This window comes from Lottia gigantea (genome assembly GCF_000327385.1).
Source record: "Lottia gigantea unplaced genomic scaffold LOTGIsca_4, whole genome shotgun sequence".
Lineage (NCBI taxonomy): Eukaryota > Metazoa > Mollusca > Gastropoda > Lottiidae > Lottia > Lottia gigantea.
In genome coordinates, this window is record NW_008709379.1 from 6,217,712 (window position 1) to 6,239,518 (window position 21,807).

The 21,807-nt window shown below is 31.4% G+C and overlaps 4 protein-coding genes across 4 annotated transcripts; 2 read left to right on the top strand and 2 right to left on the bottom strand.

Annotated features, from left to right (window-relative positions):
• Positions 1-3,058: 3,058 nt before the first annotated feature.
• LOTGIDRAFT_153940 (hypothetical protein) lies at positions 3,059-5,980 on the top strand (the record flags this gene model as incomplete). The annotated part of the gene is made up of 3 exons (XM_009059937.1): positions 3,059-3,437; positions 4,705-5,391; positions 5,517-5,980. The coding sequence occupies 3 exons, from the start codon at positions 3,059-3,061 to the stop codon at positions 5,978-5,980; spliced, it is 1,530 nt and encodes a 509-aa protein (XP_009058185.1).
• A 2,558-nt stretch (positions 5,981-8,538) lies between these two features.
• Positions 8,539-9,366, top strand: LOTGIDRAFT_153941 (hypothetical protein; the record flags this gene model as incomplete). The annotated part of the gene is made up of 1 exon (XM_009059938.1): positions 8,539-9,366. One exon carries the CDS (start codon positions 8,539-8,541, stop codon positions 9,364-9,366), a length of 828 nt encoding a protein of 275 aa, XP_009058186.1.
• A 525-nt stretch (positions 9,367-9,891) lies between these two features.
• LOTGIDRAFT_153942 (hypothetical protein) lies at positions 9,892-10,614 on the bottom strand (the record flags this gene model as incomplete). Its single annotated transcript, XM_009059939.1, has 1 exon — positions 9,892-10,614. One exon carries the CDS (start codon positions 10,612-10,614, stop codon positions 9,892-9,894), a length of 723 nt encoding a protein of 240 aa, XP_009058187.1.
• A 529-nt stretch (positions 10,615-11,143) lies between these two features.
• Positions 11,144-11,860, bottom strand: LOTGIDRAFT_105678 (hypothetical protein; the record flags this gene model as incomplete). The annotated part of the gene is made up of 1 exon (XM_009059940.1): positions 11,144-11,860. One exon carries the CDS (start codon positions 11,858-11,860, stop codon positions 11,144-11,146), a length of 717 nt encoding a protein of 238 aa, XP_009058188.1.
• Between the last annotated feature and the right edge of the window lie 9,947 nt (positions 11,861-21,807).

Below are 21,807 nucleotides of genomic sequence, written 5' to 3' on the forward strand. Positions count from 1 at the left end.
ACAAATATTATACGACACTCAAATGGACTAGGACGACAAACCAAACAGGTGATCTTGTCCTCATAATATGTAAGCTTATCGCTGTCTGTGTTTAGTGTTTGCTAGTACTATCTGATTTTATTTAAAGATAAACGGTTAAGATTCTATTGGTTATGTAATATCCCACTGATATGTAGGTAAGACAAACCGGCTTTATCAAAGGACATCTTAGAGGGACCATTATTTCAGGATATTCGGGGTTTACATGTATGTGAATTTTTAAAGCATTTCAACATAAAATTACTTATGTTCTAATGACCGGTCTTCTTGCTAACTTCTGAACAGTAATTATTATATGTAATGTTTATAAACTCGAGCAACGATGACCAATCTGTAAACAGATAATTACGTACATCTTCGAAATGTGATTAGAGGTTTGGTCTTGGGGTTCAAAAATAATCATTATTGACCATAAAAACTAACAGACATTTCATGAGTCGATAACCAAAATGTATTTCTGTGAGGCGAATACGTCATGACATATTCTGCAAAAATCCAAGGCAGTTAAGAAAGTAGGATCTATATACTCCAACCAATGATTGTGGAAAGACTTTTAGAGTACTGACGAATGAAAATAAGAACTGTGTAGACGACGGACTTTGGCTAAGACAATTCATAATAATCTTTATAAGAAGAATGCAATAAAGACAAGAAAATGATGATAAAAACTATTTCAGTATCTTTATGACATCGTTGTAAGTACCAAATAATCTATTTTATTGGTATATGGACTATGTCAAGCCAATTTTCTGAAATAAAACAAGACAGTCTTTACGCACTAATGCCATTATGTTCGACACATTTTGAGTTCATTTAAGTACAATTTATTGACGCTACTACAGTTCAATATAATCAATTGTCGTTCGACACATTTTGTCTTTAATAAATAATTTTATAAATCAACTGATAATTTTCTGTAAGAGTAAGTTTTTCTTTCTATTACCCCCTTTAGGATCCATGATCAATTGCATTACCCCCTTCCCCCTATAAATCCCTACCAAGAGATGATTTTTCTCTATCTCTATTTTCGACTACAAAGCGTCTCATTACCCTCAGAATTTCAAAAGTATCATCTTAGGAGTAATTACACCCAAGTTGAAAACCCCTGCCATAGAAAATAGAATAGCACGAGTCATGGATTCTGATCCGATGTGGAAACGATTTGCTTTTTCACTTTCTACCATATCGATAATCCCAACGGACCCTACACTATTCATCTTACTCTATCCAATTGCACACCCGGGCGACATTAAGAGTGTCGGTCGTTTAATTGCACAATCTTGTGACAAAGTTGTGTACCAATGTCAAACTGTTTGATATGGATTACCTAGGTTATCCCTATTAATGTACAAGTAAGAAGGCGTTGACAATTAATTACAAGAAATTGAAGATGTGTAGCCATATCAATATAAATAACTGAGTAGGCGAAACAAGGAAATTTTCATTCATTGATAACTGAAAGCAGTATTGTATAAGAGCCACAGATAATTTTAACGCTTATAAAATAGACGCAACCGACTATTCCCAATTGACCAATTTTAAGCACACCCCCATGGCTTTGCATCACTATTAGCATGGACTGCAATTTTCATGTACATCTTGGAGAGGCGGAAAAGCCATCGAACTTGACATATATGCTTATATATGCTTATTTTCAATTTTAATGAACCCTTTTAACCAAATAGACTGAAAACCAATGCGCTTTTCTTATCTACTGGGTGAAGGCGGAATGAAATTGACCGATGATGTAAACTCGGCAGACAATTAGAGCAAATCATGGGGTTTTAATGATAGTAGTTAAATATAATGATAAATATCTATTAGAATGGTAGTTATAACACAAGGTCTACTATCAAATCTACAAAAATTAAATCCGTCCTTCATTCATGATCGTCGACTTGAACATCCTAAAGGAAATTACTGCCAATCTTAATACTTTATGTTCCACACGCAATCATACTATCATCCAATTCTTTTTCTCATGTCAGCCTTTTACAATTCTTCAATTTAATGAAATATAACAGCTCGAACTTATGAAAAGACTTTAAATTTAATCTTAACATATAGACATACTGATTTATTTCTCAATAGATGAACAACGACCAAAGTATATCAAGCAATAAATTCACTTAAAGACTCAAACTTTCAAACAAAATTTTGTCTATTTTGTTGTTGTTGGTGGATTGTTGATAGTAGTATATGAGCTTATAGATTGGTCGCATAGGGGGGATTCCCCATTCCATTTCATTTCATGGGGAAAATGCAACCAATATATAAGCTCCCAAAAAGACCTAATATCCCTACATTTCATAAATTCTTACACTTAAAGATCTAAACTCCCTGTAAATTATTACACCCTATTCTCCCTACATTTCATACACTAAAAACACATTCAATCAATTTCCTACATTCCATAAAAAAAAAGAGTATATGAGCTTACAGATTGGTCGCATAGGGAATTCCCCATTCCATTTCATTTCATGGGCTCAATATATAAACTCCCAAAAAAGACCTAAATTCCCTATATTTCATAAATTCTTACATTAAAAAACACCTTCAATCAATTTCCTACATTCCATCAAAAAAGCATATTAAAAATACCCTTATATAAAATAACATATCATCCGATTTTTAATAACCTCGTTTTAAGTAATGTAGAAGGGAGATAACTCTTTTTTGGATAAAAACAGACTAAATTAACTCATTTAAAAATAGGATGAGTTCAATTCTAAAACACGAACAACACAGATTCGAAGATTATTCGGGCGACGGTATCTTTTGTTCATTATTTTCTCTAGGTAAAACAATAATTCCAAAAGTAGCTGGCTTTGTTTCAAAAAACAAATCACTCATTTCAAGCGGAGCGAAAGCCGTCGGCTCAATCGCTGAAGCGGCAAAGAGCATAAGCGACACAGTGAAACAATCTAACGAGTTGAAAGAATTAGAGCTAATAAGAGAACTTCGAAACAGGAGATTAGAAGAAAGGAAAGGAAAAGGTTTTAAAGTTATAGGATAAAAAATGATTGTCGCTGAGGCTCCAAAAACTTATTTCGGTTCAGGAGATATACAAAAATCATTGGGTTCTCTTCCTGGATTTCCATGGGCAAAATATCCCAGAGAAAAACATCTTCCCGGTCATAATTACACCGGTCCAGGTACTAGGTTAGATATGCGATTAGACGAAAACGATAAACCCAAACCAGGGGAAGAACCTGTCAATAGAGTTGACGCCGCTGCGCTTAAACACGACATACTTTCCAGAAATAAAGACATAAAGTTTAGACACGAAGCAGACAAACAAATGATAATCGAACTTGAAAATATTCCAAATCCAACTTTCAAAGAGAGAATGGAAAGAGCATTAATCATTAAACTGTTAAAAGCAAAGATGAAATTAGGTATGGGATTGGCGGATGAAATTCATAAAGAATTTAGAAAAACTAAAAACTTTTTAAAAGTCAAAGTGTTTGAAAAAGAGGAAATATGGTCAGCCGATTTAATTCATATGCCAGTCGAAAGAGAATTTAAATATTGCTTAACAGTTATAGATTTATATACGAGATATGTATGGGTTATTCCTCTCAAAAACAAAACGGGATTATCAGTCAAACACTCATTTGAAACGATTATGAAACAATCTAACCGTCATCCAGAAAGACTGTGGGTAGATAAAGGAAGTGAATTTTATAACAAAAATATGAAATCTCTGGGATTTGAAATTTACGGCACGCATAACGAAGGTAAAGCTGTAGTTATTGAAAGATTTAACAGGACTCTAAAAAATAAATTATTCAAAAAGTTCACGGAATTGAAATCCCAAAAATGGCTTAAAATATTACCAGTTGTTGTCGACGAATACAATAACAAAAATCATTCATCTATAGGTGTCACACCAACACAAGCCTCGAGTAATCCAAATATTATAAAGTCAATTAACGCGCAACATAACTACGAAAATGAAATAAAGAATTTAAATATCAAACCCAAATTTAAAGTCGGAGATCGAGTTCGTATTTTTAAATATAAAAGCAAATTCGAAAAAGGTTACGTTGGATACTGGATGAACGAAATATTCATCGTTGATAAAGTAAACAGCACATCACCTCCGACATATGAATTAATCGATCAAGACAAAGAACAAATCATAGGAAGGTTTTATCAAAATGAACTTCAAAAAACCGACTTTTAAAAATGAATGAATTTCTCGATAAATATGGAACTGATACGACCACAAACTTTCAACTTATGAGATGGGCGAAAGAGTTAAATATATCACCGTTTTATTATTGTATGAGAGATGAAATAAATGATCTGAAATATAAGAAAGGTAAATTTTACGCTATAACAAATATACATACTTCCTATCAAAAAGGAGTTCATCATTCTCCTTTGTACAAAGACTCTGACTTTTATTTCTTCGATTCTTATGGATTAGAACGCACTGAAGAGAAAATCCAATTGACTAATAAACCAATCAAATGTTCAACATTTCAAATTCAATTACCGGGACAAAAGTTTTGTGGTCAACTTTCACTTTGGGTTTTATATCAGTTGAGTTTAGGAAAACAGTTCGAAGAAATTATAATAAATTTAACTCAATAAAAATGGCAAACAAGTTTGGATTAGGTTCTTTATCTTTAGAAACCTAAAAACCTAACACAACAGCGTGGATAAATAAAGCGAAACCTTACTTCCTGGATCAAATCGGAGACACTCTTCAAGGTGATTTAGATATGAACAATTTTAGCATAACTAATTTAAAGTCTCCGGAAAACGATAATGATGCCATTCACAAGAAATATTTAATGGATCAATTAAATTTAATTGGAGTAGATAAAGAACGTTTAAAAGAAAGAATAAATGATGTGAAAAGATTCTTCAAACGACAAATAAATAATAAAGATTTTATTGATGATACTAAACTGCAACAAGAGGTACAAGGATTAATAAGTTTTATTCAAAAAGAATTGGTCAACGTAGTGAACAAAACTGAGTTACAAAATTTAATTTCATTAATATCTAAATTAGAGGATAAGATTGCAAAACAAAAATTAGACATTCAACAATTGATAGATAACATTCCAGATGAAAATACGTTTCAACAGGAATTAAATGCTCTGGAAACTAAACTTAACAGTGAATTACAAAAAGAACTAACAAATATTAAAAAACAAATACAAAACATAGATATTGTTATTCAACAACAAATACAAAACATAGATGATAGCGAAATCAGAACCTATATTCATCAACAAATACAGAACATTGATGATAGTGTTATTCAACAACAGATAATCACTATTAATAACCTAGTTTTAAAACAGGACAAAAATATACTCGCATTAGAAAAAAGTATCTCAAGAAAGAATCATATTATTTCAATCTTCCATTTATATATTTGGGTTTTTATAGTGCATCTATTACTGATAATATTGATAAATCAAAAGACTATGAATATAAAATATTTGGATTTACAGCAAATATCAGACTATATTCTGTTCGAGATTATACTATTCTAAAAATTTTTGATGATGATAATGATGATTATCCTCCAATAGAATTTACTTTCCGAGGAAAACTTATAATTGAAATTACTTTCCCTTTTCAGGTAAAAGTTGATTCATTATTCTTCAGACAAGATACAACAATATCTAATAAAAAATTTAACGCTCGTAAAGTTCTTCAGTTTATCAATGGTACAAAAAATGTAGAAACTAAAGAATTAGAAATTAACGACGAAAACACCAAGGTTAATCACTTATATGAAATTAAAACCAGTGGAAAATATATAAATAGGTTTAGAATGTTAATCATACCAGATAAAGAAGAAGATGAATTTATATTGAGTGATTTTGATATGATATTGGAGACGGAAACTCCACCATCAATGAATATTATTAGAAATCCAGAACCAGAAAAAAAAAGATATAAGCGGTTATGAGTTTTTACTAGCAACAGACTTTGAATACGTAAAACTATATTTTGTTGATAATGATATATTTACCTCAATTGATATTCATAAAAGTCAACAAAGTCAAAATTTTTTAATAAGAGATGATGCATATGTTAATATAATAATCTATATTGAAAAAATTTTCAGTTCATCTGAATAAGATTAATGATTCGAAAGAACAAATATCGTTAGTATCTGTAAAACTTTTTTTCGAAGATAGTAAACACGAAGTAGCTTTATCAGAAGTTCACTTAATTTAATTACCTAAAAATGGAACTCGAAAGTAGACAAAACTACATGATAGAAAAACAAAACGAACTAAAAGAAAAACTAAAACAATTCAACAAATGCAGAAAAACATGGAGTAGAATCGATTCTGTTTTCAAAACATTAAGTACAGTTTTAACAATAGGGATAACGGTGGCAACAGCCGTAACCGGTGGATTAATGCTTCCAATAATTGTCCCAATTGTATTAGCCGCGTTCACTGCCGTTCAAACTTCATCTTGTGGTTTGATTACTTTAGGTTTTACATCAAAACAGAAAGCTCATTATAAAAGGAAAACAAAAATTTTAAATACATATCTTAATAAATTGTTTATATTTTTCGAAAGATCGAGAGAGGATAAGAACATAACCATTGTAGAATTAGAAGAATTCAATGAAATTTTAGATAAATTTTATGTGGAAATATCATCAATAAAAGTTAAAAATTCCTAGTTAAAAATAGTTGCTTTAAAAATATGAATAAAATTGAAATTGTAGACGATAAAAAATTCATATCAATGAAAATTTTAGACGATATTATTGACAAGATTATCTCTGATGAATTAAAAAATATGAAAAAAATTGATAAATTCATATCAAATGAACTTTTTTCCGATGTTATTAAGCTTATCTCTGATGAATTTATACATTTAAAGGGCAAATTGAAATAGTTGGAGAGATAACTCAAGATGGAAAATACAAACAAGACATGAAATTTGTAGGTTTTAATACCAAAACTTTTGTCAATTTCTTCGCTGCAGTGGATGAAAAATCGGATGCCTCCGATTGGTATTTCACAGGAAAACTGATTTTCCATAAAAACAATTTCAAAGAAATAAAAAGATCAAAAAAGGGTAGTGGTGTTACCCTACTCAAAAAGATAAAAGAATATATTGGTATAAATTGTTATATACCGAGCGATGGATGCTGCTTTGTAAAGTGCGTTAATCGTGTTTTAAGCGAAGACTACACGAGAGAATTTCAAGATTTCATCAACACTTTTTCAAAATCAAACAGAAAAGGAGTTATGACAACTGCTAGAATCTGCGAATTCAATAAGAAATTCAATACTAATTTTCAAATTTATATGCCCAAACATAGACATTTTCAACCAAAGAAAGTAACCGAAGAATTAGATTGGGTTTTTTTTATTTACACAAAGAACATTTCTGTTTGATAAGAAGAAATAACAAAGCTTTGGGCATTAAAGAAATAGAACATAATTACGATGAAAACGTATGGAGAACTTGTGAAGATGATAATGCGGTAACGCAAGTTTCACCTCTAAAACTAAACGTTTTTCCAACCATTCCCGATTATTGTTTATACGCATGGAATTGCGAAACCTATTGCGAAAAAGAAACGAATAAAGCCATTCCTTATTGTTGTACTTTAGTCAATTTGGAAAAACTGAGGAAAAGGTTAGATGATTATAATAATTATTTAAGTGACTTTAATGAGACTCTAGATTTTAAGCCGTCAGATCCCATTTCAGAAGAATATCAAACATACTCATGACTAATATAGTAGAAATATTTGTAGGTACAGATTGTATTGATCAAATGTTACAACGTTTAGGAAAAGTAGATCAGATAAGACTAACCTTAATTTCCCATAACGGCAGTGGTTTTGATAACTGGATCATAATCATAAACGTAAAAAACTAACACAATGCCCTTTAAAAACAGCTAGAGGAATTCTGTCTTTACCTTTAACTATTTCATTCACTGATGAAGATTTACAGAAAAAATGGAGAAGACAGAAAGAAATAAAGGGTAACTCTAATTATTTGCAAAATATTAATTTCACATGTTCCTATCAACATGAAAAATCTAGTTTAGCGGCATGGGGAAATTCATCTGATCTACCAATGAATTTGAGAAAGATCGAGGATGTTAATATTGCAAAAATACACTAAAGATAATTGGGAATCTTTAAGACACGAATGGGAACCTTACGCTAAAAGAGATACGTTGTGTCTCGGAGCTTGTTTGATAAAATACAATCAAGCAATGAAAAAAACTGTCTTCCAAAACGTTTCCAATAATCTAACGGCTCCTTCTTTATCTTTAAAGGGTTGGTATTATTTATATCATTACGATAAAGAAATGGTTGAAGAAGAATGGTATGAAACTACTAGAATGGTTCCCAAACACACCGAAAAAGAAAACGTAGAAAAAGTTTACTCGCATACTCACCCTTTTATAAGATATTTTATCAGACAAAGTATTAAAGGAGGAAGAGTTTCGGCAAATCGAAAATAATTTGAAACGGATAAAATGAATGAGATCTGCGCCATATTAAAAGAATACAATGAAAGTGACACTGAAGGAATAATAGATTTATTCAAAGAATACAGTGTTAACTCAAAAGATAAAACGGAAGTTCACGCTAAACTTAAAGAACTGGACTATTCTAAACTGATGGCATTTGACGCTAGAGCAAGAGCGTTTCTACCAGAAGAAGAAAAAGACAATAAACAAAAATTCAGACCTAGAACTGCTATTTTAAAAGTCTGGTTTGAATATCCCAAAAAAATGTTCTTTCAAGCCATACCAGCTAAAGATAAAATAACTTTTACGAATAGAATAGGTAAGAAGGAAACTGGCACTAAAATCAGATTCAGAAATGGTTTCTGCCACGATGTTTTAACATCGGTTGATATTCAAGAAATAGTGAAATCCGGTGGTAAAATTATTAAAATATTAGATGGTATAGTTTACGAAGAAAATTTTAAAACTCCACCATACAGAGATTATATTTTAATTTTGAAGGGATTAAGGAATAAATACAAAAAAGAAGGAGATATGGTTGCTAGTAATTGCATGAAATTATTAGGTAATTCCTTATACGGTAAATCTATTCAGAAGGATATAAATACATCGAGACATCTATGGAGTGAATCGACTTTTAAAGCCAACTTCGATTCACACGTCAAAAGCTATGAAAAAGTAAATGATAGTCAATATATAGTTGAGATGAATGAAGAAGAAAAAGAGTTTGTTCCTCCAAAGGATTTTACTAGATTAACACCCGCTCATTTAGGTGCATTTATATTATCTCACAGTAAAAAAAATAATGAACAATTTCATTCACGTAACTTCTGAAAACTTTCTTTTGTTTTTCATTAGGAATAACTATTCCATCAGTAAAACTTTTTACCCAAGGTTTCTTAAATTCATTCGTTACGTCATGTCCACTAGCTAATCGAATATAATCTTCGACGCCTATCTTATCTTTAGAATAACCCTTAAACGTTTTCTTTTCTTTTAAAACACCATCGGAACTTAGAATGATATTGTATTTTACTTTTGGCGCTAAATATAAACCAAATATGATTCCACCATCACCATAATCATTCTTCCCTTTGCTTTATTCGTTTTCAGACACCAACCCAGCTTCATTTAATTTATCCCAATTGCTAGACGAAATGTATAAACTATCAGTATCTGTATAGTATATTTCCGGCTTATAAAATCGATCTATTATTATCTGAATCTCGTTAAGAGAAAAGCACCGTATGAAGAAGGAATTATGTATCCTTACAACGACGGAAAAGAATTAAACATAGATGAAAACTATGAATTTGATGATCACGATTATCTAACTATTCAAGAAGAGAATGAAGAGTGTTAATGTTTTTGTTTTAAATGAAGTTGAATAACAATTTCCTCGTTACCAAAATCTATAACCCTATTTTTACCATCTTTGATTTCCAGATTTATATCTTTAATCATAAAGGAATTAAATGGTAAATACGTCGTTTGAAATGGTTTCTCTATAATTCTATATCCTATCAGTACAGTGAATGTTGGAAGACTGTAAATAATCTGACGTTTGTATTTATTGAAAAATCCACCGTTTATTAAATTGCAATGTATATTTATCACATCGATATCATTCTCCATATTAGCTTTGTGTGGTGCTAAAGTGGATTGGGTGTATACTCGTTTATCAAATCCTAGTAACGTATTCAATGAATTTTCTACGTTGAAATCAACTTGACAATTATTTCTTAATATCAATTTTATTTTGTTATGATTCAAATTACTTTCGAATTCAATATTGTTTTTACCATTGACGCTTCCTGCGTATTCAGATAAGTATTCGTTAATGGCTATGTATTCGTAGCTTCTTGGTAGTAAACGTATGGTTTTGAACCTAACTCCGTTATCTGTTGATATTTTTATTTGGTTATTTTTTTCGTTGATATTTCTAATGGAATTGTAAACAGAGAAATACTTTAATCCCAATTCATATTCTTGATTGCGATCGAGTTCGTACTCATAATCTAGAGACAATTTGATGTCTGATTTATTTGAGGTGATGACGAATAGTTGTTCTTTATTTGACATTTTTTATTACGCTTTTATAATCATTTTTATCTATGATACCTTTCTCTATGAGTCTTTTTAATATACAATTCACTTCATTATATTGTCTGTGCGATCGATGTCCTTCCTTCATTGCCGCTAATATTACTCGTAATCTATTAAGTAGTTCCTCGTTGTTGTCGGATAAAAACGTTATACCTTCTCCAGATACCATATCTTCGAATTCATCTATTTCTTGTACGATTGGATAATCTTCTACATAATCATCTGATTCCTATTCATCGAGAATAACTTTATTTAAATATGTTTCAACTGTTTTCAATCTTCTTGTTTCGGGTCCCGACTTTCTTATTGCATGTAGAAATTCTTTTTAATATCCTCTTGAGATCTTAATATGGGTTGAAATAGAGTTTGTAGATTTTCCGTTAATCCGAGTTGTTGTAATCTGTTATTTTCAACTTGGGTCTTCATTTTATTCTAAGCTTTGATATATTCTCTATTTCTTTTTAAAATATTATTCCAATCGCTACTCATTTTTAAAACAATAAAATTAACATATGTCGATCATAACTCTTTCCCCCGCAGGTTTTCTAGTATTTACAAATACATGTCCATGATCATCTGGATTTCTCCATTGAGCTTTACAAACTTTTTTGAATGTATCTCTGTCCATTCCGTGATTTATCGATTGAACGATTTGAGATAAATCTTTGTCGTTTAATTCAAATAATAAAAAACAATTCGCATTTTTTCTAATAAACATAGAATCCATCCCGTAAAAAGATAGGGATTGGTATATGCATTGACAGTTGTGATGTCTTCCTTTCGTGAAGAATTCTTGTTGAACGGCTTGATTTCTTTGCGCTACGCAGTCGTCAAACAATAGTAAGTTCTTTCGCTCGCTATTAATTTTAGACAAATCTAGATCATTAACATTTTTCGTAAGAAAAACTTTTATATCCGTTGGTTTCTTTCCTTTGATGTAGTTATCTATGAAATCTTTTATTTCCACTTCTTCGTTTTCTTCGTAATATTGAAATAGGTCTTGAACATCTTTCTTTGGTAAATATTCTAATGCTTTGAGGAATTGATAATACGATTGCTCTGGTGTTGTTGTGTAGATATACAAAGAATCGAAATCTAAAAGGTTTGGTGTTGTCAACATGTTAAAAGTGAGATGAGTTTTCCCAGAACCGGAACTACCGCATATACACATGAGCATTGGGTTATTAGGAAATATTTCTGAATGATTAAATATTTTACCCATTTTTTATTATTTCAATTTGTTCCAAAAATAACTCCTTCTCCTTTATACTTCGAAAGATATATTCCTTCTCCGGTGTGTATATTTTTTAAAAATATTCCATTACCCTTATCTTTGACTTTGATTTCTCCTGTGTCAATACTATCTACTAATTTATTTAATCCTTGTTTAACAGTTTTCTTGGTTTCTTCACTAAATCTTTTTCCAAATTCTTTCATTGTGCCTATCATTTCTCCCACTCCTGAACCTTTGGCCAACTTTTCCATTTTTAAATTATGTCTATGTTCTTCGGCTGCTGTTACTGCAGCTGCTTTCTTTTCGTTGGCAGTTTTAACTCCATCAGCTGTAACACCAGCGACTGTAGCCGCTGGTGTAATACCAGCAAATATTAAAGGTAGAGAAAATATAAATCCACCTTTTTTTACATTTGTATCAATTCTTTCTAAATCTATATCGTCTCTGACTTTACAATATTTGTATTTATCAATAAGTTTTTTTTAGTTATGTTGATTTTTTTACCGTTGAAAGTTAGTACAGTAGGGGAATCTGTTTCAACAGCTTCTATTATTTTCATAACTAAAGTTTCTACTTTCATTTTTAAGGGTGTATTTTTTACTCAATTCTTATCATTCTTCTATCTGCTATTTTAATTAAATGTTTTGCTTCTTCCAATAATAACCTGTTACATCTCCTTGTGTTTTTTCAATATGAATATTTATGTTCACTCCTGTTTTGAAAAGATCTTCTTGGTGAGCTGATAGATCAAAACAGAAGATTGGGTGATTAATTGCAAAATCTACATATTCAAACTGAGGTAGATTTCCGAATAATTCACACATGTTTTTATAGTTTCTATACAATTCATTATAATCCTTTGTGGTTGGATTAATTGTTAAAGGTTGGTTAGGATAATTATCGTTATTTAATCTTACTTGAACTTTATGGATTAACGGATCTTGAGTTTGGTTCATTGCCACTCTAAAGACATTATTGTTATTCTTTGAGAATCTGGTAAGTTCTTGAAACCAACTATTAAATATCTTGCTGGTTTAATAGTGTTAGTGATTGGCCATGTGGTGGATTCTCCAGTTAAAGTAATGCTACCTACAGTGTTACGATGAAGAAAAGCTATTTCAATATCTTTAGTTAATGAGTTGAATATTCTCGTTTCTACTTCAATTGATGGTGTTATTACTGGTATGAAAAGTTGGAGATTCGTTATTTCTAATTTTGCATCTGAACCATTCTCTCCAAAGAATATCTTATCGTCGTTTATTTCTCTTTGTAGATGAATTTTATATGGTAACCCTATGGAAACTTTTCCAACAGACCGAATAAAGGATATAATTTCCAATTTACGTAATTACCCCACCTATTATTCTCAACAACATTATTATACTGAAGTACTCGTTTTTCGAATCCATGATTAGCTGCTCGTCCTACTCTTTCTATCGTGTTTCGAGCAACAACTCTCACTCTAGCTAAATCGGCATCATTTGAAAGATTTCTTACCGGTTCCTTTAAAATACTTCCATCACCAACATCGGGTATCTAACCTGAGACTGAATCGAAATCTTTAGGATATAAAACTGTTTTCAACATTGACTCGAATTCCCCAGGGTGTTTGATTGTTTCTATCGGATTTGAACCAGCTTCCAAAACCATCTCGCTAAATAAAGATGGAAAGAAATTGTTTTCTAACGTTGTATTTTTTTGTGGAACTGAGTTCCATCCTTAATTTTGAAATCGCATCTGAAATAAGCATCGGAAAGAAGCAACCAATTCGATAATGAATTTATTTCGAAGGTAATTCTACCACCATCATTCATTTGGGATTTAGAACCAACAGTGGGTGAGATGATAATATAATCCTCTTTTTTCTTGTTAAACGAATAACGAATCGGATCGTATAATCTGAAGATTGGATCTAGTATTTTATTTGCCATTTTTAAGGTTTAAAATTTGAGTAGAAAATTTCAAAAAAGAGTTATCTCCCTTCTACATTATTTGAATATGCTTTTTTTTTGATGGAATGTAGGAAATTGATTGAAGGTGTTTTTTAATGTATGAAATGTAGGGAATTTAGGTCTTTTTGGGAGCTTATATATTGAGCCCATGAGATGAAATGGAATGGGGAATTCCCTATGCGACCAATCTATAAGCTCATATACTCTTTTTTTTGATGGAATGTAGGAAATTGATTGAATGTGTTTTTAGTGTATGAAATGTAGTGAGAATAGGGTGTAATAATTTACAGGGAGTTTAGTGTAAGAATTTATGAAATGTAGTGAATTTAGGTGGAAGAATTTATGAAATGTAGGGATATTAAGTCTTTTTGGGAGCTTATATATTGGTTGCATTTTCCCCATGAAATGAAATGGAATGGGGAATCCCCCTATGCGACCAATCTATAAGCTCATATACTACTGTTGATTGTAAGGCAAGATAAGTGTAGAAAATTCTGAAAGTCGACTTAAGATTTTCATCAACTGGCAGCATAGTTTGCTAAATGAAGCCGAAACTAGTATGTCCTAGCCTCTTTCTTAGCTTCTGCTATATAAATATAAATATAAATATAAATAATGCCCGCTGACAGAGGTTAGATTCGTCCAGTAACTTTTGATTAAATGTCGGTTACTAGTATAGGAATAAATAAATTATCACTATATCTGTCCATAATAAAAAAATTCTTTCTGTCAAAACATGTCTCCATTTAGTTTGTTTGTTTGACCGACATATCTATCTTACAAATATTGCATGACATTTCCTTTAATCTTGATTAAAACTTATCTCACAGAAAAAATAATAAAAAATATATTAGGAATATTAAACAAGAGGACAAGGAATTTTTCTATTGTCAAAAGCTTCATCTTTGAGTGACAATGGACAACAAAGGCATTTACTTACATCCGACAATAAGGTTAACGCACTCAGAAGTTTAAATCCACCTTATCAAAACGTATTCTTCAACGCTATCCATTTGACTATTAGTGTTTTAATTTTACTTGGTTGTACAAATGCATTCTGTTTTTCGTGTTGGGAGTTAATTTTGTTTATATGTTTTGAAAGGAAATTCAGCTAGAGTACAATAATAACACAAAAGTCATCAATGGTCATATCACACATTGACGATAAAGGCATTTGTCGAATACGATGCCGTACGTCGAATACGTTGTGAGTAAGTCACTTGCACACAATTTGACGTATGTAGACGTGTTTTGAACGACCATAGAACTAACGGCGTCAGAAGTATTAATCCACCTTTACGGTGGCTAAATCGTCTAGGTGTGACAGGGCCATTAGAAGTAGACTTATGATGTACATTTTCATCTTTGGTTTAAAGCCATCAGAAATTCCATATCTGTGGAAACGTGTATACTACTACGAAATATCCATTTATATATAATTGTTGTGTAATATAATTCTAATCAGTGTCTTATTGGTAACCGTCGAACTAACCGATGGTGATTCGGGTGTTAAATCGTTTTGCTTCAGAAAGGGTAACTTCAGCATGATATTATTAAAAGTATTATGTGCGTACTGGCTGCTGATTGAAATTGTTAATGATTAATCTGTTTTTTTTTTCTGAATGTGTTTTGCTTTGAATGCTTGAAAGTTTAGAATACCCCCGTTCTAGCAATATTTAACACATGACACAAGTTTTGAAAATTAATGTTAAAATACACGCAATGCGTTTAACAATTAAAAAAAAATTGAATGTTACTTGCGTTGATTTATAAATCCATTGAAATGGTATATCGGCACTCTCGGTTTAATTTATATCGGGTCCTTAAAATATTTTGTGTCGAGGATGTCCGAACTATTGTAGCTAACATTCGACGATTATTTCATTGATAGAACAATTTAGAAATACATCACCAAGGAAACATAAAATAAAATAATAATTATGAGAAGAAATTAGGTCTATAGTGCGTTTGAACTCAAAAATATTTACTAAGTTAGCAGCGAAACGCTCACTCATAGTTGTTTTCGGGGGAAGAAAAATTATTCCACTGAAGTAGTGCAAATATCTGGATTATCTCAAACAAATTTCGATATTTCACTTTTGCACTATTTTATTGTAAAAATGTAATAATAATTTCATACTATGCAGGATTAAGCATTCTATTTCCAAATTTCTTTCCTGCCCTCTTCCCCTACAATGGATTCGAAAATAAATTTGGCTGTGCCAAAATCCACAAGCCCGATTCAAAATTCTGCCACTGAATTGAATTGCAAAACTAAGACTCAGTCTATTGTAAAACTAAGTTTTATTGCAGGGTCTTAGTTTTAAAGAACAATGGGTACAGGCCCTGTATTCTCGAAAAGATCTTAGCGCTAGGACGTCCTAGGGTCTTAATATCTGACACTGTTTTAGGACGTCATAGCATTAAGATCGTTTCGAAAATACCGGGCCTGGATAATAGCTTTGTCATGGTTTTAAAAAGTCATATCTCTTATTTTTATAAACACTCGGTCACATTTTACTCTTTAGGAAAATAACTTCATTTAGAGAGTTATTACTATTTGGAAGCAATAACAATTTCAAATCAGGTTTACTGAACTTAAATTTGTCGGAGAAGCTACCACAAAAGGATTGTCGTGGCCTAAATTCGCCAAGTTATTTTGACATGATTTTGTTTGACATTGTTCATGTCAACTAAAGTTAAGTTAATAGATTTCAGATTAGATAAATTGTTGCGTAAGATATGACTGCCGTTAATGATGAAGCATAATTCTACCAGAAGCAACACATTTCCGTTAAACGATATCTGTCCTAGACCATTATTGACCGGTTACCAAACTATATAATCTGACTAAAACTATTAAATTTGAATGTTTAATTAGTGACATCAAATGCACGGAATCAATTTTCAAAATATTACGAAACATCATGTTTTGCTGTCTTATGATGATATACACATTACGGATTTTACTAGCAAATTCAATAAGTATGATCTGATGTGTAGATGGGTATGGTTTATAATATCAACAATGTCTAATTTCGTGCATTATTAACGAATTGTTGAATATAAACTACCTACAGAACCATTATCATTCATTATCAAGTTTGAAACGATTATTAACAAGGAAATAATTTGGTTAAAGCTGTTTGATTAAAAACGTGGCGAATTCAATAGAATATAAAAACATATCATTTTCATTTCACCGCGGAAAATTAATAAAATATGGTTAGATACGGTTTTTATTGGCACATCCTATTGAGATAAGATATCAATTCATTCATAATGTTGGAAATGTAACACGATAAACATCCGTTTTTCTTCAGATATTGGAAGAGAAGCCAGAGAGTTTTTCTGTGTCAAATCAGGGAGTGTCTATCTTTAAGATGCACAAAAGTTACTGTCCATAGAACCCATATTTAGATCAAAGGCCATTGCAATTAACATCTGAAGTAATCTATGTATCCATTTTCTTTTCTCCGCAAGGTTACTCGTAACCATTATACCACCAGACCACAATAACATAATAATATATGTTATAATATGGCCGGTTTGGGTACAGTTTGGCGAACATTTGGTTGATCAAGTTAGTCTTCCAGATCCAATGGTACTGTAGTAGAAAACCTCTTTACAATTCTTTAAAGAAACTACGGTGGGTATGGCAGTGTAATCTTACTGTTCTAGAGACCTGATAGCACTTTTCATTATGATATAAGTCCAATTTGTACTAAATTGTATTGAGCATCACCCTTCAATGAACAACCAATGTTTCGCCCATATAGTGTTTGGATTCCGGGTTTCGCTATGCGGTTCGAGTCGTTAATTACTTGGTTTATTACTTAAATATGAATTGTCTTGTCTTGAGATAATATACAGACACAGAGTGAAACAGCATTAAATTATTCCAGAAATAGTTCGACAACTGCGTGGCAAGGCGCAACGTCGTAAACTGCTAAATTTCCAGCATTACCGTAGTTTGGAATATGTGTTATTTGAATCAAATGGGCTGATCAATTTAGATTGAACAGCGGTATTAGATTACTTGTTATACGCCCACACGTCCGTCCACAATTGACTTGTGAATACAACAGTGACTACAATTTTTATCTGATTTTAATTAAATTTGGTATGATCATTCATATTGATGAGACCTTGGATAAGTTAGAATTTGACAATCTGTCAATGAACGGTTATTGCCCTTGACTTAGAAAAAAAACTCGTCAAATTTTTTTTTGTGAACACAATAGAGACTACAATTTTCATCCGATTTTAATGAAATATTTATAATGATGAGATCTTGGACAAGTTCAAATTTGACTATCTTTCGACGAGCGGTTATTGCCCTTGACTTACGAAAAGTGCATCAAAATTTGTTGGCTTGTAAACGCGAGGTGACAGTTAAGGTCAGAATTGTATTAAATTTTGTGTTTGAATAAATCAACAATATCTTGCACAAATTAGATTTTAGGTATGACACATATAGGTGACTGCCCTTGATATACTAAAAATGTATCAGGAAAGTGGGCGTATCTTGCTAGGCAACCACTTAGGTTATTTTTACAATTTTAATTCTCATTAAACCTTTTTTGTTTGACCACTGCTATTATAGAAATTGTCTTTTATAACAACACATTAAGAAAGTAATTCTGTCTGAATAATGGTTAGTTAGCGTAATTGTATCCATATCATTTTTCGGATTCTTTGCTGCAAAATAATTGGAATAATGTCAATGACAGTTACAATGGTTTGCTATGAATATAAAAACAATCACCCATAACACCTATAATCCTGCAGCAAAATATTACGTTAAAGAAGAGAGCTACCACATGATGGTTTGAGTAAAATCAAATGATTTAGAAATGGTTTTGATCGATATTTTGCAAATATCACTTGAAAGATCATAAATCATTACACGGTAAATTTTATTACAAATATTTATTGGCTTATTGATAAGAATACTACCATTTCCTTTCTCTTTAAAAATACTTAATACTTTCTATTATATAAAATAAAAATGTCATATAAAAGCAGCTAATAAAATAAAAGTAAAACTTTTTAAGTTAAAGTAGGTTAATAATACAATAACGTGCGATGTTAATCTTTGCATACTTTGTCACAAACCTATGTATTGAATTATATCACAAGAGCTTTTGTTGCACACACCAGGAATTAAAGAAATATAACGATAAGTTTCTTTATGCGAGTCACAGAGAGAGAGTTTTCCTCACATTCAGTCCGATTCTTCGTAGGTAATTAAGGTTTTAAAGCTTCTTAATGAAATTCTATCTTAATAAGATAACATAAGAAGAGTGATACTACCTATATTTCAATCAAACTGGAAAACTTATTGACTTGTCAGAAATACGAAAAGTGAAACTTTGAACTAATCTTATAAAATCAAGTAACAAATGCCGTAACTAAGAAATTACCAAGATGTGTTTTTTTTTTGTAAACAATATTTTATTCCTAAGAAAAGGATTGGAGAACAGGCTTATACGCCTATGAAACCTCCTCTCCAAAGATGTGTTCTGTAACATTCAAATACATATTTTGATACATAAAACAAATGATTTTACTAATCCAATTAAATTTGGCAGCTTATTACATGTTGCAATATACCAGTAAAAATATAAATATACCGTGATATACCGTGCAAACAACACTTTTGTACAACACAAGTTATAAAGTTATACACTTAAAATGTTATTTTTTAATTTCATAGGCCTTGAACAATTCCTATTATTATTTTTATTTCAAATTATATCTTAACCTCGAATTTGTGCATTTCATAGATATATCTTTCAGAGAAATCGCTTGTAGTTATTTGATCTTACTTAAAGTGTTTAAACCTACTTTATAAATCATGTTTTCCTGCTTTTTCATAATTCTTAAATTACCAGCCATATGCGGTTTTTATAAGCCCACATGGAAATGTGAACGTATATTGCCGTCGCCCCTGTCCCTGCGTCCGTTCACATTTCTTTTAGGCGCGATAGAGGCTACAGTTTTTATCCAATCTGAATGAAACTTGGTATGCATGTATTTATTGATGAGATCTCGGTCAAGTTCGAAATTGGTAATTATCGGATGACCGGTTTCAGAGTTATTGCCCTTGACTTAGTAAAAACGAGTCAAATTTGCCTTGTAGGCGCGATAGAGGTTACAGTTTTTATCAGATCTTCATGAAACTTGGTTTGCATCGATATATTGATAAGATCTCGGTCAAAGTCGAAATTCGTAATAATCGGATGAATTGTTGCAGAGTTATTGCCTTTGTCTTAGTAAAAACGCGTTGAATTTGGCTTGTATGCACGATAAAGGCTGCAATTTTTATCCGATCTTGATGAAACTTGGTATGCATGTATATATTGATGAGATTTCGATCAAGGGCAATAACTCTGAAACCGGTCATCCAATAATTGGTAATAATCGAATGAACGGTTCCAGAGTTATTGCCCTTGACTTAGTAAAATCGATAAAGGCTAAGATTTGTAATTGATCTTGATGAAACTTAGTATGCGTGTATATATCGATAAGATCTCGGTCAAGTTTGAATTTCGTCATAATCGGATGATTGATTTCAGAGTTATTGCCCTTGACTTGGTAAAAACGCTTCAAATTTTGCTTGTAGTCATGATACAGGGTGTAGTTTTTATCTGATCTCAATGAAACTTGGTATGTATGTATATATATTGATGAGTTCAAAAATGGTAATAATTGGATGAATGGTTTTGGAGTTATGGCCCTTGAATTAATTCAGTGCGTCTAATTTGGCTTGTAGGCCTGATAGAGACTACATTTTTTTATTCGTTTTTTTGATGAAGTTCGTATGAGACCGAGTAAAGCTTGAAATTACTAACAATCCGATGATTGGTTTCACATATTAAACCATTAAACATCGATAATTTCACTGCAACATGATGTCAAAGCCAAATAGATACATAAATTTGATAATATCTCTCACTAAAAACCATATATTAGTAAGAAAACAACTGGCATGCACTCCCATATCTCTGAATGAGATAAAATGCAAATTTGCAGACTCATTTCAGCGAAATATCCAAGTTATGTCCGATGTAAAGTATATTTGTTATAGTCTGTTAACCATGTTGATAATATATTACATTCATTCTTTCATTGCTAATGACCAAACTTAATCAAGTGCATTTTATAGCCGTTATTGCATATTGCACTGATACACATTAAGTACGGTTAAATAGACTGTTATTAATAACGCTAATGTATTTTATGTGGACAAATAAAGCACTTTCAATAAATTCAAAACATTTCACATTTAACCTCTTCCTATTATAAATATTGTAGGCGTTGATATTAACATATAACGATTAAAATATCTGCACATCATGTAACTCTTTAAAACGTCAGGTCTTGTTTCTAAAAATTTGGAAATTCATAATGAAATATACAAATCAGAAGCGAAGAAAGTTGCGTGTCTGATCAAGGATAAAAAGAGGTACTATTACAATAAAAAATTTGAGCAGTGTGGCACTGACCTCTTCAATGTCTATATGACCTCCTAAATCGCAAGAAGTTCAGTAACATTCTACCAGATCATGATTCATCTCAGACCTTAGCTTATATTTCCAAATAATCTTTCAAATGCTGTCATCAGACCTTTAATCAAGAAAGCCAATTTAGACTCGGATATTCTTAATAATTATCGCCCAGTTAGCAATCTAAGTTTTGTTTCTAAACTTGTAGAGAAAATAAATGTGTGTTAATCCAGCTAAATGCACACATGTCTACCAATAATTTGGATAATCCGTTTCAGTCAGCCTATAAACAATAGCACAGTACTTATATAGCTCTGATATCTACCGTGCTATGGACAAACAACAATGTATTCTGCTGCTACTTTTGTACTTGTCTGCTGCTTTTGACACTCTTGATACTGAAGACCTCCTTGGTGCCTTATGGGATGAAATCGGAGTTCGAGGGGATGCTACAACTGGTTCAAGACGTACA